This window comes from Oncorhynchus gorbuscha, linkage group LG24 (genome assembly GCF_021184085.1).
Source record: "Oncorhynchus gorbuscha isolate QuinsamMale2020 ecotype Even-year linkage group LG24, OgorEven_v1.0, whole genome shotgun sequence".
NCBI lineage: Eukaryota > Metazoa > Chordata > Actinopteri > Salmoniformes > Salmonidae > Oncorhynchus > Oncorhynchus gorbuscha.
The window spans coordinates 43,429,139-43,445,803 of NC_060196.1; the positions used below are offsets into that span (position 1 = coordinate 43,429,139).

At 47.4% G+C, this 16,665-nt stretch overlaps 1 protein-coding gene across 41 annotated transcripts in view; it reads right to left on the bottom strand.

Annotated features, from left to right (window-relative positions):
• clasp2 (cytoplasmic linker associated protein 2) overlaps positions 1-7,513 on the bottom strand; it is a 136,499-nt gene extending 128,986 nt beyond the window's left edge. For 39 of the 41 annotated variants that reach the window (XM_046326204.1, XM_046326196.1, XM_046326193.1 and 36 more), the window contains exon 1: positions 6,617-7,513. In XM_046326204.1, the coding sequence (XP_046182160.1) occupies positions 6,617-6,814 (198 nt within the window). In that variant the 5' untranslated portion in view covers positions 6,815-7,513. The remainder of the gene's footprint in view (positions 1-6,616) is intronic. The other 2 variants (XM_046326210.1, XM_046326206.1) reach the window with 1 other exon arrangement.
• Between the last annotated feature and the right edge of the window lie 9,152 nt (positions 7,514-16,665).

Genomic DNA, 16,665 nt, shown 5'->3' on the forward strand with positions numbered 1-16,665 from the left:
GAAAAGGGGAGGTAGAGAAAAGGGGAGGTAGAGAAAAGGGGAGGTAGAGAAAGAGGGAGCTAGAGAAAAGGGGAGCTAGAGAAAAGGGGAGCTAGAGAAAAGGGGAGGTAGAGAAAAGGGGAGGTAGAGAAAAGGGGAGGTAGAGAAAAGGGGAGGTAGAGAAAAAGGGAGGTAGAGAAAAAGAGGGAGCTAGAGAAAAAGAGGGAGCTAGAGAAAAAGAGGGAGCTAGAGAAAGAGGGAGCTAGAGAAAGAGGGAGCTAGAGAAAGAGGGAGGTAGAGAAAAAGGGAGCTAGAGAAAAGGGGAGGTAGAGAAAAAGAGGGAGGTAGAGAAAAGGGAGAGAGAAAGATGGAGAGAGAAAGAGGGAGGGAGAGAGAGAAAAAGGGAGCGGTAGAAAGAGGGAGAGAGAGAAAGAGGGAGCTAGAGAAAGAGGGAGCTAGAGAAAGAGGGAGCTAGAGAAAGAGGGAGCTAGAGAAAGAGGGAGCTAGAGAAAGAGGGAGCTAGAGAAAGAGGGAGCTAGAGAAAGAGGGAGCTAGAGAAAGAGGGAGGTAGAGAAAGAGGGAGCGGTAGAAAGAGGGAGTTCTATCGTATGTCTCAGATTATTCTCTTGTGGAGTATTGAGACCAAAGGCGTCATGACATCATATGTTGGACCAGGTCCAGAGGTCTGAGGAGGAGGAGGACAGAGAAGATGGCTGCTTACAAGACAGAGGACACACCGAGAGAAAGGGATGAGAGAGGGATGAGAGGAGGCAAGGCAAAGAGAGCAATGAAGGAGAAAACAGAAAGCAGAATAGAGGGAAGGGAGGACAGAGAAGAGAGGGCAGAGAAGAGAGGACAGAGGAGAGATGACAGAGGAGAGATGACAGAGAGGGGAGGAGAGAAGACAGGGAAGAGAGAAGGAGACAGAGAAGAGAAGACAAGGGAGGAGAGTAGGGAGGACAGAGGAAAAGCAGGACAGAGGACAGAGAAGAGAGTAGGGAGGACAGAGGAAAAGCAGGACAGAGGACAGAGAAGAGAGTAGGGAGGACAGAGAAGAGTAGGGAGGACAGAGAAGAGTAGGGAGGACAGAGAAGAGTAGGGAGGACAGAGAAGAGTAGGGAGGACAGAGAAGAGAGAACAGAGGAGAACAGAGAAGAGAGAACAGAGGAGAACAGAGAAGAGAGAACAGAGGAGAACAGAGAAGAGAGAACAGAGGAGAACAGAGAAGAGAGAACAGAGGAGAACAGAGAAGAGAGAACAGGGAGGACAGAGAAGAGAGAGTAGGGAGGACAGAAGAGAGAACAGAAGAGAGAGTAGGGAGGACAGAGAAGAGAGAACAGACGAGAGAGTAGGGAGGACAGAGAAGAGAGAACAGAAGAGAGTAGGGAGGACAGAGAAGAGAGAACAGAAGAGAGTAGGGAGGACAGAGAAGAGAGAACAGAAGAGAGTAGGGAGGACATAGAAGAGAGAACAGAAGAGAGTAGGGAGGACAGAGGAGAGCGAAAAGAAGAAGACAGGGAAGAGAGAAGGAGAGAGAAGAGAGGACAAAGGAGACAGAAGAGAAGGAAGAGAAGACAGAAGAGAGGAAAGGAAGGAATGAGGACAGAGGAGAGAGTAGGGAGGACAGAGGAGAGAGTAGGGAGGACAGAGGAGAGAGTAGGGGGGACAGAGGAGAGAGTAGGGGGACAGAGGAGAGAGTAGGGGGACAGAGGAGAGAGTAGGGGGACAGAGGAGAGAGTAGGGGGGACAGAGGAGAGAGTAGGGGGGACAGAGGAGAGAGTAGGGGGGACAGAGGAGAGAGTAGGGAGGACAGAGGAGAGAGTAGGGAGGACAGAGTAGGGAGGACAGAGGAGAGAGTAGGGAGGACAGAGGAGAGAGTAGGGAGGACAGAGGAGATGACAGAAGGGAGGACAAAGGAGAGAGAAAAGACACCCCCTCCCTCCCAGCCATATGGCAGCTCCACTGGAGGGAATGAGAGCGATTGAGGGGGCTGTGTATGTGTGTGAGTTTACCTGGGGGTGACAGTAGTGGAAGTCAGCAGGCTAGCTGAGCAGTGAACACACTCACTGTTATGAGAGGGAGAAAGAGGAGAAGAGAGGACCATATGTCCACTCAGGTATTGTCAGGCCCTTCTGATACTAACACACTGAAAACAACACACCAAACCTCAGCTGTCAGCCTGTGTTCATGACTCACTGTGCATGTTGTCTGGCTGGTAGTGACCTCGCAGAAACACACAATAAAGATGAAGTAGCATCTTTACCAAAACTGCCTGGTCAACTGTCAGACCAGCCGTCCCAACCAGAGGAAAAGCCTGGCGTCCGTCTGAGAAGGGGAATCCCTGTCTGACCATGTTCAGAGGACTGGGATCTGACAATGGGAGAATCTCAACTGCACACTCCTCCCGTCCTCTCTCTCTTTAAACCCACCGAGGAGAAGGTCACAGGGAGGGACCGCTGACCTTCTCCTCCAATGGGTTTTGAGAAGGAGGCGAAGGGACACCAGGAGTGTACAGTTGAGATTCTCCAATTGTCTGAGACATAAACACTATCCCAGGCTTTAGCTCAGCAGGGTAAGTTTATTAGAGCGCAGCTAACCTGGGTTCAAACCCAGTGGATCAGCAGCTCTAAAACATTCGGAAAGCGAAGATAAGGCAGTCTGCAATATTAATGTGGCTGCTGTGGGGCGTGTGTGTTGCAGAGGGAATGGCCTTACTGTTATGTCAATGAGCATGAGGAGAATTTGCTGCAGTGTGTTTGAGAGAAAGAGGGAGAATGAGAGAGGAAGAGGGAGAATGAGAGAGGAAGAGAGAATGAGAGAGGAAGAGAGAGAATGAGAGGGGAAGAGAGAGAATGAGAGGGGAAGAGGGAGAATGAGAGGGGAAGAGGGAGAATGAGAGGGGAAGAGGGAGAATGAGAGAGGAAGAGGGAGAATGAGAGGGGAAGAGAGAGAATGAGAGGGGAAGAGAGAGAATGAGAGGGAAGAGAGAGAATGAGAGGGGAAGAGGGAGAATGAGAGGGGAAGAGAGAGAATGAGAGGGGAAGAGAGAGAATGAGAGGGGAAGAGAGAGAATGAGAGGGGAAGAGGGAGAATGAGAGGGGAAGAGAGAGAATGAGAGGGGAAGAGAGAGAATGAGAGGGGAAGAGAGAGAATGAGAGGGGAAGAGAGAGAATGAGAGAGGAAGAGGGAGAATGAGAGAGGAAGAGAGAGAATGAGAGAGGAAGAGAGAGAATGAGAGAGGAAGAGGGAGAATGAGAGAGGAAGAGAGAGAATGAGAGAGGAAGAGGGAGAATGAGAGAGGAAGAGGAGAATGAGAGAGGAAGAGGGAGAATGAGAGAGGAAGAGGGAGAATGAGAGAGGAAGAGGGAGAATGAGAGAGGAAGAGGGAGAATGAGAGAGGAAGAGGGAGAGAATGAGAGAGGAAGAGAGAGAATGAATGAGAGGAAGAGAGAGAATGAGAGAGGAAGAGGGAGAATGAGAGAGGAAGAGGGAGAATGAGAGAGGAAGAGAGAGAATGAGAGGGGAAGAGAGAGAATGAGAGGGGAAGAGAGAGAATGAGAGGGGAAGAGAGAGAATGAGAGGGGAAGAGAGAGAATGAGGGGAAGAGAGAGAATGAGAGAGGAAGAGGGAGAATGAGAGAGGAAGAGGGAGAATGAGAGAGGAAGAATGAGAATGAGAGAGGAAGAGGGAGAATGAGAGAGGAAGAGGGAGAATGAGAGAGGAAGAGGGAGAATGAGAGAGGAAGAGGGAGAATGAGAGAGGAAGAGGGAGAATGAGAGAGGAAGAGGGAGAATGAGAGAGGAAGAGAGAGGGATATATTTAGTCCATAAATAAAAGAGGAACCAGCAACATTGTCTCTACCTTCTTGCCCTTTGTGCTGTTGTCTGTACCATGTTTTGTACTGTTGTCTGTACCATGTTTTGTGCTGTTGTCTGTACCATGTTTTGTGCTGTTGTCTGTACCATGTTTTGTGCTGTTGTCTGTACCATGTTTTGTGCTGTTGTCTGTACCATGTTTTGTGCTGTTGTCTGTACCATGTTTTGTGCTGTTGTCTGTACCATGTTTTGTGCTGTTGTCTGTACCATGTTTTGTGCTGTTGTCTGTACCATGTTTTGTGCTGTTGTCTGTACCATGTTTTGTGCTGTTGTCTGTACCATGTTTTGTGCTGTTGTCTGTACCATGTTTTGTGCTGTTGTCTGTACCATGTTTTGTGCTGCTGCCGTGTTGTTGTCATGTGTTGCTGCCGTGTTGTTGTCATGTGTTGCTGCCGTGTTGTTGTCATGTGTTGCTGCCGTGTTGTTGTCATGTGTTGCTGCCGTGCTGTTGTTGTCATGTGTTGCTGCCGTGCTGTTGTTGTCATGTGTTGCTGCCGTGCTGTTGTTGTCATGTGTTGCTGCCGTGCTGTTGTTGTCATGTGTTGCTGCCGTGCTGTTGTTGTCATGTGTTGCTGCCGTGCTGTTGTTGTCATGTGTTGCTGCCGTGTTGTTGTCATGTGTTGCTGCCGTGCTGTTGTTGTCATGTGTTGCTGCCGTGCTGTTGTTGTCATGTGTTGCTGCCATGCTGTTGTTGTCATGTGTTGCTGCCATGCTGTTGTTGTCTTAGGTCTCTATGTAGTGTTGTCTCTCTTGTCGTGATGCGTGTGTTTATCCTATATTTTTAACCCTGCCCCCGTCACAGCAGGAGGCCGTCATTGTAAATAAATATGTCTTCTTAACAGACTTGCCTAGTTAAATACAAAAAATGACAACTCTCCTCTGTACAGCAGCTCTGAGTGAGTCTCAGTCTGTCTGGAGCTTTACACATCCTGTCTCTGACTCAATCACTCTTGACCCCTCTCCAACCTCTCCTCCTTTCCTACTCTGCATCAAATCTCCCTGGCTCCTGCACTCGTGTTTGCTATTCCTGAATCCGAATCCTATCTGGAGTCGCGCTCCCTCTCAATCTCAATCTCAGTCTCTCTCTTCTGTCCTCCCTCCATCTAGCTCATCTGGGCTGACTCAGCATCTTCACAGCAGCCGGCCCCTCCCATTTTCTGCTCTCGGCCAATTAGTATCTCTAATTTGAAGAGAAGGGTAAAATCACAATGAATAAAAAATATATAAGGACAGGTGGGACCTGATTCTAGATGTGTTCCTTTGAGATGCTGTGTGAATATAGACATGTACTGTAAACACCGAAGGAGCTCGCAAGAGGATAGGGAGTTCAGTTGTAATTGGACCAGGCTCATATAACTAACTCAATCACACCCTGGTCAAAGTGATTATCCTGCTGATGTCACATTCTGTGTTTCTGTCAAACTATGTCATCCTATTATAATAATATATAACCCTAAGGGAAATAATACGATACTTTGAGCTGATTTCAGTTTTATTTCACTGAATCCTCTGGAAAGTCTAGTGACCTTTTTCATTGCAGCCCGGTCCAGCCTGAGACTTTCCAATGTGCTTAAACTCTGGTGTTCTACCAGGGAAGGTCATCTATACTGAACTAGTTTCACCTCCAGTTAAATGTAACAAACATCACCTTCGGTGTCTGCTGCAGGGATTCATTCCATGGTTCAGACATAACTGTCTGGGTTTAGGAGATAACTTAGCAAAGAAAACAAGGGCCACATTCCAGCATTTTCCACAGATACCGATATGACATACCGAGCCAGTTCGTTTTACATGGACCGGTGTCCCGGGTGGGTCGAGATCTAATTAAAGGACCAATGGAAAGGTCTAAAACTTTCAAACTCCACCACCCGGGTCAGTGGGCCATGCAAAACGAACTCGCTAATTGACACTCACAATGGGTGCCCTGACCCCTCCCCCATCTTCTGCTCTAGTCTGGGTGCTCCTCTGACAATGGGGTCCTCCTCCAAGCACACACACAGCCCACTACTAGCCGTCTGTCTGGGCTAGGAAAACAACCAAAAACGGAAGGATCTCGAACTCAATCCCATCACATTGAGAGTCACAAGATAACATATCACTTGTATGAAATGTATTAGTACTAGATTATTCTAGCTAACTGGCTGAACACGCGTGGATGGTTAGCAGTTAGCTAGCGTCGGCTATCATTTAAGAAAATGTTACCCTTTTAAACTGCAGGCCTGGTTTGGAGGACATTAGTGGGTTGTTTGAATCAGATCAGCTCAATTTGGTACCATTACAGCTCTAAATACAGGTAACTCACAAAATAAAGGAAACACTTGAGAAATGAGGGATACAAATGATATTGAAAGCAGGTGATTTCCTGCGCGCCTCAGTCAGCGAAACACCAAATGATGGAACTGATCGTGGAAGACTGGAGTCGCATCGCCCCAACAGAGGTCCAGACACTTTATCCAGGCGGCTCTTAGTGGCCCAACGCCCCTATAGACACCACGTTGGCGTTTCCTTTATCTTGTCAGTTATCTGTTACAGCGGGGACAGTTCGTTATCCAATGAGTAACTTCTTTCTCGCTTCCTAGCTAGCTATTGTCCCCACACTGATCATCACCCCTGGCTAGGCATCCCTCCAGTATAAATTCCCTGTCGACATCCTATCACCACAAACATTTCTCTCAAAGTAACTAGTTAGTCAACGATGACCAAAAACAGGATCGATTGGGGGACAATGGACCTCTGCAGAGTACACCGCAACGTCCCCTCACCTTGTAGTTGCTGGAGTTGACCCATCCCGTCAGCTCATCTACAGTTTTATCCAGCCGTGGTTTGTCTTGCTCCACATCGGTGGACCTCTGCGGGTCGTTCAGGTAGTCGATGAGGTCCTGCCCGACCTGCAGCCTGCGGGTAACGTCTTTCTGCAGGACCTGCTGGTAAAAGTAATCCATGTTGTCATGTTCCTCCATTGGGCAGGCAGTGCCGTGTGGCCAGCTCCTTCTGGGGCCAGCCGCAGACTACAGGGGTCCTGGCGGGTTGGGTGTGGAAAGAGGTTCGCTCCGGTCGGTGGTCCCTTTCTTCTGGGCGGATGACAGCTGCCTGGACTCTTGGGTGACCGCTATTTTACGTTTGATCAACAACAAAACAAACGCCTGTCAAATTAGCGTGGCTAGCGCAATCACTTTGTCCAAACACACACGGCTCAACTTTGATTTCAGCGAAGGATAGAGAATGTTGCTCTCGGATAACTTGTTAGCAATAACTTTCTAAAAGTTTTGAAAAATAAGACAAATTTGCAGTAAAACTAACCGGGCCTGTATCAATCCAAATCACAATAAAGCTACTAGTAGCTAAGCTAACGAAGTTAGTCACGCACGGTGGCAACACCTAGTGGATAGCGAGATATGTGGAAAGCAACGTTAGCTAAACTAACAGTTAGCTAGTTGGTCACAGGCCTGACGCCTAGTTTCGCTTCATTTATGTATTCCATGAGTTGAAAAACCTCTCCAGGGAGGTGTTGTCGAACCCTTGAAAATAAAGTTGCGCCAAAACTTCGAGAACAGTGTTTCAGCCTTCCTCCCACAGTTCCTGCCTACTTTTAATCCGGGAATAATCGCCGCTGCTAAACTGTCTATCTGAACCCTCCCCCGCTGAAAGCCAGCACCAAGCCGGTGACTGCAGTTGACTAGTAGGAGCAGACGACGAAGGGGTCCTTCGCAGGGTTGCCAGCAATTTGTTATCCCGCACATTACTCTGTTTACTTTGAAATATTTTTCATATCTCTTTCTTGACACAAATAACTGCTGTATATTGAATTTTGTCAACATGTTGCATGAAAAGTATTAATATTTGAAGCTGTTTTCTCAGATGTTCCTTATCATTAAAATGTAAATGTCATACACAGGTGAAGCACAATACTGGACTAATGGAGCCTAATGTTAGTTAGTCCAAGGACCTTACATGTTCTGTTTAAAGGGTGAATTGGCCCTGGAAGCCAAAACAGCCAAATATTCCAACTAAACGTGAATTGATTCTCAATTGTGATACGGCTATAGAAAGATAAAGCTTCTACTTTACTCTATCACATCAAAATCATTTCAAAGATGCTAAATACAAACTCAAACACTGTTTGAGTCTGTTAAACTATAAAAGGTGTGTTTCAATTGAACTTTTATTATTATTTCTCACTGATATGAAAGATAAGTTCCTTGTGCTTCCAAAACAGCACCACAAGCAATGAATATTAATGTTCAGGTATTGTGGCTCTTAACAGAACTCTCCCCTACAGAAGCCTCCTTCTTCCAACTCTTATGTGTGATGCGATGGACCTGAGAGTCATGACCAAGGGCTAGCTCAGGTGCAGTCTGGAAAATGTGCACATGCAGTAGCTACCTTACACTACATGACGACCATCTCATTCCAAAATCATGAGCATTAATATGGAGTTGGTCCCGTCCTTTGCTGCTATAACAGCCTCCACTCTGGGAAGGCTTTCCACTAGATGATGTTCCTACATTGCTTCAGGGACTTGCTTCCATTCAGCCACATTCAGCATTAGTGAGCTCAGGGACTGATGTTGGGCGATTAGGTCTGGCTCGCAGTCTACGTTCCAATTCATCCCAAAGGTGTTTAATAGAGTTGAGGTCAGGATTTTGAATAGGCCAGTCAAATTCTTCCATACTGATCTCAACAAACCATTTCTGTATGGACCTCTCTTTGTGCACGGGGAAATTGTCATGCTGAAACAGGAAAGGGCATTCCCCAAGTTGGAAGCACAGAATCATCTAGAATATCATTGTATGCTGTAGCGTTTAGATTTCCCTTCACTGGAACTAAGGGGTCTAGTCTGAACCATGAAAAACAGGCCCAGACCATTATTCCTCCATCACCAAACTTTACAATTGGCATTAGAGCATTGGGGCAGGTAGCGTTCTCCTGACATCCACCAAACCCAGATTTGTCCGTTGGACTGCCAGAGGGTGAAGCATGATTCATCACTCCAGAGAACATGTTTCCACTGCTCCATAGTCCAATAGTGGTGAGCTTTACACCACTCCAGCAGACATTTGGCATTGTGCATGGTGATCTCGGCCATGGAAACCCATTTCATGACGCTCCCAACGAACAGTTCTTGTGTTGACTTTGCTTCCAGAGACAGTTTGGAACTCTGTAGTAAGTGTTGCAGCCGAGGACAGATGATTTTTACAGGCTGCGCACTTCAGCACTTGACGGTCCCATTCTGTGAGCTTGTGTGGCCTACCACTTCGCGGCTAAGCCGTTGTTGCTCCTAGACGTTTCCACTTCACAATAACAGCTATTACAGTTGACTGGGGCAGCTCTAGCAGGGCAGCTCTAGCAGGGCAGCTCTAGCAGGGCAGCTCTAGCAGGGCAGCTCTAGCAGGGCATCAATTTGACAAACTGACTTGTTAGAAAGGTGGCATCCTATGACAGTGCCACATTGAAAGTCACTGAGCTCTTCAGTAAGGCCATTCTACTGTTAATGTTTGTCTATGGAGATTGCATGGCTGTGTGCTCAATATTATACACCTGTCAGCAACAGGTGTGGTAGAAATAGCCAAAACCACTCATTTGATGGGGTGTCCACATACTTTGGTATATACAGTGTTTGTTAACTTGTATTCTGTTGTGGTCAAGGAGTTTTACTTTTGTAATTAAATATTTAAAATTGTTTTTTTTGTAGCTTATTGTCTAATATGACAACAAAAACACAACCAATGGAACAATAGGTGCTTAGTTTAAAAATAAATAAATTGCTCATTAAATATTATTCAATATTCTTCAAAAATCAAGGGGCATACATTGGCTTACATTGCATTTGAACCACATTAGGTTTTATTTCTCTAGACTTTAGATCAGCGGGTTAACATAGTCTTGTCATGCAAAAGACACTTGAGAACACACACACACACACATCCACTGCAACTATCATGCAGATTTGAGTTGCACCAGAGGCAATTTAAATTAAACCATCCTAGCAATTTTTGTGTTACTTTATCAAACACATCCAACCTCTAAAAATACATCTCCCATCTCATCAAATTCCCCCACATGGAGACCAAGACCCCACGTTCTGCCCCCATATGTACATTTTCTCCAAACTGGCAACCCTGCTTTTTCAGCACTGCGCACAACTATCCAGTTTACTGCCTGACGGAAAATCCCCAGCCCCGTTACTTATTCACAAGTGAGAAGACATCACGAATTACCTGCAATATCTGGACAGAAACGAAAAATATGAATAGTTTTATAAAAGTTGAATCTTATTTGAGGAGGGAAGTAGAACATATTTTCAATATGCTCCATGCCAGAGAAAGCTAAGTAACAACCCCTCCATCACTTTATCTGAATGTGGAAACTACGGTAATATCAATGCTGCCGAGGGCTATTTCCTAGAGATGGTCAGATTGTGGTAGGTCTATCCCTAAAGTAATCATTTTACAGTTTATCATTTTTCCACTTACTGGTAAAGGATATTAAACCCATAATCTAATTTTAAAAAGGAAATATATGGAAGTTGGAGGTTTTAATACATTTGATCCTTACTGCAGCTTGGATGAAAATAATCATACTTATATTTTCTCAAAGTAAAATGACCTGCACACGGAGAATATATAAGATATTGTTGATGGGTGTCCAGATTTGGGCGAGCATCCCAATCTCGATCAACCTACACGACTCGCCAGCGACATCTGCTGGTCAGGGTGAGGATTTCACACACACACACACGAACAAATTCCACTGTAGAGATAGTCAGAGCACATTTACTATCAGTTACTTTTATTTATGTTATGTTTATTTATTTATTATTTATTTTCTTCAACATAAAACTCCTGTTAGACCTTCTGTCAAAGAGAGGCTGTTAGTATCACTGCCATGTAGTGAGGTCAGCAGGGTTGTGATCAATTCCATTTTTGAAAAGGAATTGACTCCAACCCTGGAGGTCAGTCAGCTTCACAACTCAGCACCAGCAGCATCTAAGTCAAACACCCATATTATATACGATACACCTCTGTCTGTCTGAGACTTTACACACACACACACACACACACACACACAGGCCTCATCCCAAACCCACCACTGGCCCCTAGCCCTGACCCTTTATCCCCGGGAACGCCGTAGATAAGAACGCTCATGGTAGGTAACATAGCAGTAACATAGCTATACCTCGCCCTCAAATCGCCCTTGAACATCTGAAAATACAGTGGAATTAACCGTAACCGTGCCCTCCATCTCCATCTTGTAGACTGTGTGAAGTATCTGCCACGTTGCTCGTTTCCACTGCTCCAGATGTATTTATTTTTTAAGACGCATGATCGTCACTTAGGCTCAAACCTCTGGCTTTCATTTCTTTGAGGGGGACTCAGGAGTTGCTCAGTGGTCAAGAGGCTAGTGGTCAGCTTGGAACCAGGCCTGTGTGTTCCACAGTCACACAGTGTACAAGAGGCTAGTGGTCAGCTTGGAACCAGGCCTGTGTGTTCCACAGTCACACAGTGCACAAGAGGTCCTGAGTACACATGTTCCAGTGATGTAGCATACAAAAACAACTTGATGTCATCAGATGCTGTGCTTCTGACAGAGACAGTCCATTTCTGTCCAACAGTAACAGGTTGCTTTCATTATTTTCAAAAGGAGAGATACACAGATCTAATCTCCCTCTCTGGATAGACAAGCATGGACAATTACAATAAGCACTGGAAAAAAAGAGGGAAAATAAAAATAAAAATGTGTTACTGGCCAACTCCAATCTGAAGGGGAGTTGCCATATTGTAATTCTTTTTTTGCCATCATTGCAAAACATTCTCTTTACAAACAAAAACTGAGTCTCAAATGGCAAGTTCTCAGAAAAAACATCAAATGTTCAGTTTTGTACTTCCAGTTTTGCACTGGTTTTCAGTTTGCACCTGGATGGGCGGGGTTTAGTGGTGTCCCCTCCGTAGATCCGAGTCTCAGAGAGCTATCCCAGCATCCTCTCTGCTCACACCCAGAATCACTACACTTGCCAGAATCCTCCTTTTGGCGTTCACAGGCTGGGTGTCCAGTGGTCGAAGCAGGTTGACTTACAGCACGGTCACACAGAGGTGGCGTGTGATTGGTGGAGATGAAGTCCACCCAGAGTGATGCGTTGTCCAGATGTGTGGTTAGAAGGGCAATACGGTTCAAACTTGGCAGATTGAATTGTAACGTATGGAGTTGACATGATTACCAATGCTCGTTGTCACGTCTGTACTCCTATGTGCAAGTTCTGTACCATTGCACCTTCCTGAATAACACTGTCCACCATTTTGTGGGTTGTAGACTTCTGCCTCTTTAGGATCATCCCCCCTCATCCTCTAGTCCAAGTGTTGGAGAGGAGGGGTCTGGAAGGGGAGGGTAATGTTGGAGAGGAGGGGTCTGGAAGGGGAGGGTAATGTTGGAGAGGAGGGGTCTGGAAAAGGAGGGTAATGTTGGAGAGGAGGGGTCTGGAAGGGGAGGGTAGTGTTGGAGAGGAGGGGTCTGGAAGGGGAGGGTCATGTTGGATAGGAGGGGTCTGGAAAAGGAGGGTAATGTTGGAGAGGAGGGGTCTGGAAAAGGAGGGTAATGTTGGAGAGGAGGGGTCTGGAAGGGGAGGGTAGTGTTGGAGAGGAGGGGTCTGGACGGGGAGGGTAATGTTGGAGAGGAGGGGTCTGGAAAAGGAGGGTAATGTTGGAGAGGAGGGGTCTGGAAGGGGAGGGTAGTGTTGGAGAGGAGGGGTCTGGAAGGGGAGGGAGGCTCTCAGAGTTCTGTCAGAGAAAAAAGACCCCTCACACTCCCCTCCCTCCACCCGAGTAGGAGATTGCGGTGCAGATCAGCAAGAGTCCTACGGATCAATTGATCATTTATCAGTAGTGATCAATCAGTCTGTATTGATCAGAGACCTGTAGTGACCAGTAGGTCCAGGGTGTTTACCAGGGTCGTGTTCAGGAAGTCAGACTGTAGAAAAACAGTTCGCAACAGAATTATATATTTTTTTGTTTATCATTGGAAAAATTCAGAACCTCTCATTTTTGAATAACCTTCTTCTGTTTACTGCCTACTGAAGAAGACTGTGTGGTTCATAGGGTCCAGGGTTTTGTGTTGTAGTTGTGGTGGGGTTCAGGGTGTTGTGTTGTAGTCGTGGTGGGGTTCAGGGTGTTGTGGTGTAGTTGTGGTGGGGTCCAGGGTTTTGTTTTGTAGTTGTGGTGGGGTTCAGGGTGTTGTGTTGTAGTTGTGGTGGGGTCCAGGGTTTTGTTTTGTAGTCGTGGTGGGGTTCAGGGTGTTGTGTTGTAGTTGTAGTGGGGTCCAGTGTGTTGTGGTGTAGTTGTGGTGGGGTTCAGGGTATTGTGGTGTAGTTGTGTAGTGGTGGGGCTCAGGGTATTGTGGTGTAGTTGTGTAGTGGTGGAGTTCAGGGTATTGTGGTGTAGTTGTGTAGTGGTGGGGTTCAGGGTATTGTGGTGTAGTTGTGTAGTGGTGGGGTTCAGGGTATTGTGGTGTAGTTGTGTAGTGGTGGGGTCCAGTGTGTTGTGGTCATGGTGGGGTTCAGGGTGTTGTGGTCATGGTGGGGTTCAGGGTGTTGTGGTGGGGTTCAGGGTGTTGTGGTGGGGTTCAGGGTGTTGTGTGGTGGTATAGTTGTGGTGGGGTTCAGGGTGTTGTGTGGTAGTATAGTTGTGGTGGGGTGCAGGGTGTTGTGTTGTTGTTGTGGAGGGGTTCAGGGTGTTTTGGTGTAGTTGTGTAGTGGTGGGGTTCAGGGTATTGTGGTATAGTTGTGGGGTTCAGGGTGTTGTGGTGTTGTTGTGGTGGGGTTCAGGATATTGTGGTGTAGTTGTGGTGGGGTTCAGTGTGTTTGTGGTGGGGCTCAGGGTGTTTGTGGTGTAGTTGTGGTGGGATTAAGGGTATTTTGGTGTAGTTGTGTAGTAGTGGGGTTCAGGGTATTGTGGTGTAGTTGTGGTGGGATTAAGGGTATTTTGGTGTAGTTGTGTAGTGGTGGGGTTCAGGGTATTTTGGTGTAGTTGTGTAGTGGTGGGGTTCAGGGTATTGTGGTGTAGTTGTGGTGGGGCTCAGTGTGTTTGTGGTGTAGTTGTGGTGGGGTTCAGTGTGTTTGTGGTGTAGTTGTGGTGGGGCTCAGTGTGTTTGTGGTGTAGTTGTGGTGGGGGTCAGGGTGTTTGTGGTGTAGTTGTGGTGGGGTTCAGAGTATTGTGGTGTAGTTGTGTAGTGGTGGGGTTCAAGGTGTTGTGGTGTAGTTGTGGTGGGGTTCAGGGAGTAGTTGTGTTGTGGTGGGGTTCGGGTATTGTGGTGTAGTTGTGTTGTGGTGGGGTTCATGGTGTTGTGGTATCGTTGTGTTGTGGTGGGGTTCAGGGTGTTGTGGTTTAGTTGTGGTGGGGTTCAGGGTGTTGTGGTATAGTTGTGTAGTTGTGTTGTGGTGGGGTTCAGGGTGTTGTGGTGTAGTTGTGTAGTGGTGGGGTTCAGGGTATAGTGGCGTAGTCCTGTTGTGGTGGGGTTCAGGGTGTTGTGGTATAGTTGTGTAGTTGTGTTGTGGTGGGGTTCAGGGTGTTGTGGTGTAGTTGTGTAGTGGTGGGGTTCAGGGTATAGTGGCGTAGTGGTGGGGTTCAAGGTGTTGTGGTGGGGTTCAGGAAGTAGTTGTGTTGTTGTGGGGTTCAGGATGTTGTGGTATAGTTGTGGTGGGGTTCAGGGTATTGTGGTGTAGTCCTGTTGTGGTGGGGTTCAGGGTATTGTGGTGTAGTCCTGTTGTGGTGGGGTTCAGGGTGTTGTGGTGTAGTTGTGGTAGGGTGTTGTGGTGTAGTTGTGGTGGGGTTCAAGGTGTTGTGGTATAGTTGTGGTAGGGTTCGGGATATTGTGGTGTAGTTGTGTAGTGGTGGGGTTCAGGGTGTTGTGGTGTAGTTGTGGTGGGGTTCAGGGTGTTGTGGTGTAGTTGTGGTGGGGTTTAGGGTGTTGTGGTATAGTTGTGTAGTGGTGGGGTTCAGGGTGTTGTGGTGTAGTTGTGGTAGGGTTCAGGGAGTACTTGTGTAGTGGTGGGGTTTAGGGTGTTGTGGTATAGTTGTGTAGTGGTGGGGTTCAGGGTGTTGTGGTGTAGTTGTGGTGGGGTTTAGGGTGTTGTGGTATAGTTGTGTAGTGGTGGGGTTCAGGGTGTTGTAGTGTAGTTGTGGTAGGGTGTTGTGGTATAGTTGTGGTGGGGTTCAAGGTGTTGTGGTATAGTTGTGGTGGGGTTCAGGGTATAGTGGCGTAGTGGTGGGGTTCAAGGTGTTGTGGTGGGGTTCAGGGAGTAGTTGTGTTGTTGTGGGGTTCAGGATGTTGTGGTATAGTTGTGGTGGGGTTCAGGGTATTGTGGTGTAGTCCTGTTGTGGTGGGGTTCAGGGTGTTGTGGTGTAGTTGTGGTAGGGTGTTGTGGTGTAGTTGTGGTGGGGTTCAAGGTGTTGTGGTATAGTTGTGGTAGGGTTCGGGATATTGTGGTGTAGTTGTGTAGTGGTGGGGTTCAGGGTGTTGTGGTGTAGTTGTGGTGGGGTTCAGGGTGTTGTGGTGTAGTTGTGGTGGGGTTTAGGGTGTTGTGGTATAGTTGTGTAGTGGTGGGGTTCAGGGTGTTGTGGTGTAGTTGTGGTAGGGTTCAGGGAGTACTTGTGTTGTGGTGGGGTTCAGGGTGTTGTGGTGGGGTTCAGGGTGTTGTGGTATAGTTGTGGTGGGGTTCAAGGTGTTGTCGTATAGTTGTGGTAGGGTTCGGGATATTGTGGTGTAGTTGTGTAGTGGTGGGGTTCAGGGTGTTGTGGTGTAGTTGTGGTGGGGTTTAGGGTGTTGTGGTATAGTTGTGTAGTGGTGGGGTTCAGGGTGTTGTGGTGTAGTTGTGGTAGGGTTCAGGGAGTACTTGTGTTGTGGTGGGGTTCAGGGTGTTGTGGTATAGTTGTGGTGGGGTTCAAGGTGTTGTCGTATAGTTGTGGTAGGGTTCGGGATATTGTGGTGTAGTTGTGTAGTGGTGGGGTTCAGGGTGTTGTGGTATAGTTGTGGTGGGGTTCAGGGAGTACTTGTGTTGTGGTGGGGTTCAGGGTATTGTGGTGTAGTTGTGGTGGGGTTCAGGGAGTACTTGTGTTGTGGTGGGGTTCAGGGAGTACTTGTGTTGTGGTGGGGTTCAGGGTGTTGTGGTGTAGTTGTGTTGTGGTGGGGTTCAGGGTGTTGTGGTGTAGTTGTGGTGGGGTTCAGGGTGTTTAAGTGCAGTTGTGGTGGGGTTCAGGGTATTTGTGGTGTAGTTGTGGTGGGGTTCAGGGTATTGTGGTGTAGTTGTGTTGTGGTGGGGTTCAGGGTGTTTGTGGTGTAGTTGTGGTGGGGTTCAGGGTATTGTGGTGCAGTTGTGGTGGGGTTCAGGGTATTGTGGTGCAGTTGTGTTGTGGTGGGGTTCAGGGTGTTTTGGTGTAGTTGTGGTGAGGTTCAGGGTGTTGTGGTGGGGTTCAGGGGATTGTGGTGTTGTGGTATAGTGGTGGGGTTCAGGGTATTGTGGTGTAGTTGTGTAGTGGTGGGGTTCAGGGTGTTATGCTGTAGTTGTGGTGGGGTTCAGAGTGTTGTGATGTAGTTGTGGTAGGGTTCAGGGTTTTGTGGTGTAGTGGTGGGGTTCAAGGTGTTGTGGTGTAGTTGTTGTGGTGTAGTTGTGGTGGGGTTCAGGGTGTTGTGGTATAGTTGTTGTGGTGTAGTTGTGGTGGGGTTCAGGGTGTTGTGGTGTAGTTGTGGTGGGGTTCAGGGTGTTGTGGTGTAGTTGTGTTGTGGTGGGGTTCAGGGTGTCGTGGTGTAGTTGTGTTGTGGTGGG